Source organism: Trypanosoma theileri (genome assembly GCF_002087225.1).
Source record: "Trypanosoma theileri isolate Edinburgh chromosome Unknown TM35_Tth_13_V1, whole genome shotgun sequence".
Classification (NCBI taxonomy): domain Eukaryota; phylum Euglenozoa; class Kinetoplastea; order Trypanosomatida; family Trypanosomatidae; genus Trypanosoma; species Trypanosoma theileri.
In genome coordinates this window covers 238,353-240,080 of record NW_021639855.1, presented here as the reverse complement: position 1 = coordinate 240,080, position 1,728 = coordinate 238,353, and the positions used below count along the sequence as shown (strand labels likewise).

General features: G+C 41.5%; 1 protein-coding gene across 1 annotated transcript; it reads right to left on the bottom strand.

The window, feature by feature from the left end:
- Positions 1-1,233: 1,233 nt before the first annotated feature.
- On the bottom strand, positions 1,234-1,728 carry TM35_000131950 (uncharacterized protein; the record flags this gene model as incomplete). The annotated part of the gene is made up of 1 exon (XM_029025411.1): positions 1,234-1,728. A coding segment is annotated over one exon (495 nt), but the record flags the coding sequence as incomplete, so codon positions are not given.

The window sequence follows — 1,728 nt, the reverse complement described above, 5'->3', positions numbered from 1 at the left end:
TATGTGTACGTTATCAGCTAACGTGTATGGTATGCACGTGCGTGACTGTCTTAGGGAAAAGTAGACCTCCGTGGTCGCGGCTTTTCAGGACAAGATGGGCTACACCAAGTCTAGGATGTGTTTGGCTTCTGCGTTTTTCGTTACAGCCTTCGCGGTCCTCTCCTATCCGGGAGCTTGAGGAAGTTTTCTTACTGTTTTTCAAAANGTTCTATTGGTTTTTATTCTTCTTTTGGTCGTTCGTAGCCTCTGTGTCGTTGTGCTGCTCCGCCTTGGTGGGGTCAGGAGGTGTCCCGGGCCGTCTCGGACTTGTCCGTGTGGCGGGGTCGGACCCCCACCCCTGTATTTTTTTTTGGGGGTGCCAGGCGCGCCATCTGGTGTTTGCCGTTGTGATTTGTGTTTTCTACATGTGCTGGTGGTGGTTGCGCTTTTGTTTGCGGGCATGTGCTTCCCATGGGGTGGTGTGTTTCTTTTCTTTACTGGTCAGGTGTTGGAGAAGTGGAGGCGAACCGGCGTTGTGAGGAGAAAAAAAATAATAATAATAAGGATAAATAAAGAGGTAATATGTGTGTGTGAGAGTAATTGTGTGTTGATTCTGTTTGTAAAGATTGACATGGTTCAGTAGAAAAACAAATTGAAAACAAATGTTAATTGACAGCGTTGCGTGAAATCTCAATATACAAAGTTTAATATAAAAAAAGCATCTCACTTAGATTTTATACACATATACACAGGCTACGTGGTTGGGTTTGTTTACATGTAATTCAAATCAATTCTTTTTTTTCTTATACATCACATCTCTCCTCACTTAACTTGATAATTGGAAGGAAAGGTTATTTTCGAAATATCTTTCAGTTAACACCACTGCTGCCCATGAGGGGTGAATGGGGGAAAGAGGGATTATTTGCCACCAGTGTAGAATACAAAAATTAATTTAAAAAAATCACGAGAGTCTGATTAGCGGAGATGTATTTCTTTCCTTTTTACTTTCTCTACGAATAACAACAGCATCAATGAGAAAGGTTACCCGAGTGAAGTAGAAAATTAAAGTTTTTTTTTTTTTTCAGAAGTATAGAGTACCAAAAAGAATACCCAAGGTACCAAGACAAAGAAAAGAGCTGCTCCTGTTATTGATGGTGGTGGTGCAAAGTGATCAAAGCACTTTTTTTTTGTTTGTTTTTTTCTCTTTAGGAAACCGTTTATGCATATTATGCGTATATACAGTTGAGATATCTCTTACATGCGTTTTTTCGGAAGGTGTGCCACATCAAAGTGTGCACTACTCGGGTCCGCACAGGGATCTCGCAACTCTTTAAAATTCTTCTGCCGTCTCTCTTCCTCCAGCCGGAGTTGTTCTCCCAGTCTCTGTTGCTGTCGCGATGTGCTTTTCATGTTACTTACCATGATGTCCAACATGCGGTGAATATCAGCTGCCCCTTCTCTTTTTGTCGTCTCGCGTTTTTTGTACCATCTCTCTGTCCACTTTTTCCACAAGAGAGTAACATAGGAAGCCACAGCAGATCCCTTACAGAGTTGACTATTCAAAATACGTTTTGTACGTAAATTTGTTGCCACTCTCTGAAACAAAAGACGTGTAGCTCTTCTATTTCTCCTTTCCTCCTCCGATCGTAAGTGTCGAATAACTGAAGCCATCCATGGTGCCATTGGTTGTCCACTTTGCAAAGACTTTGCGGTTTTTGCGTATGGTAGGATATTATAGTTAAAAAATCT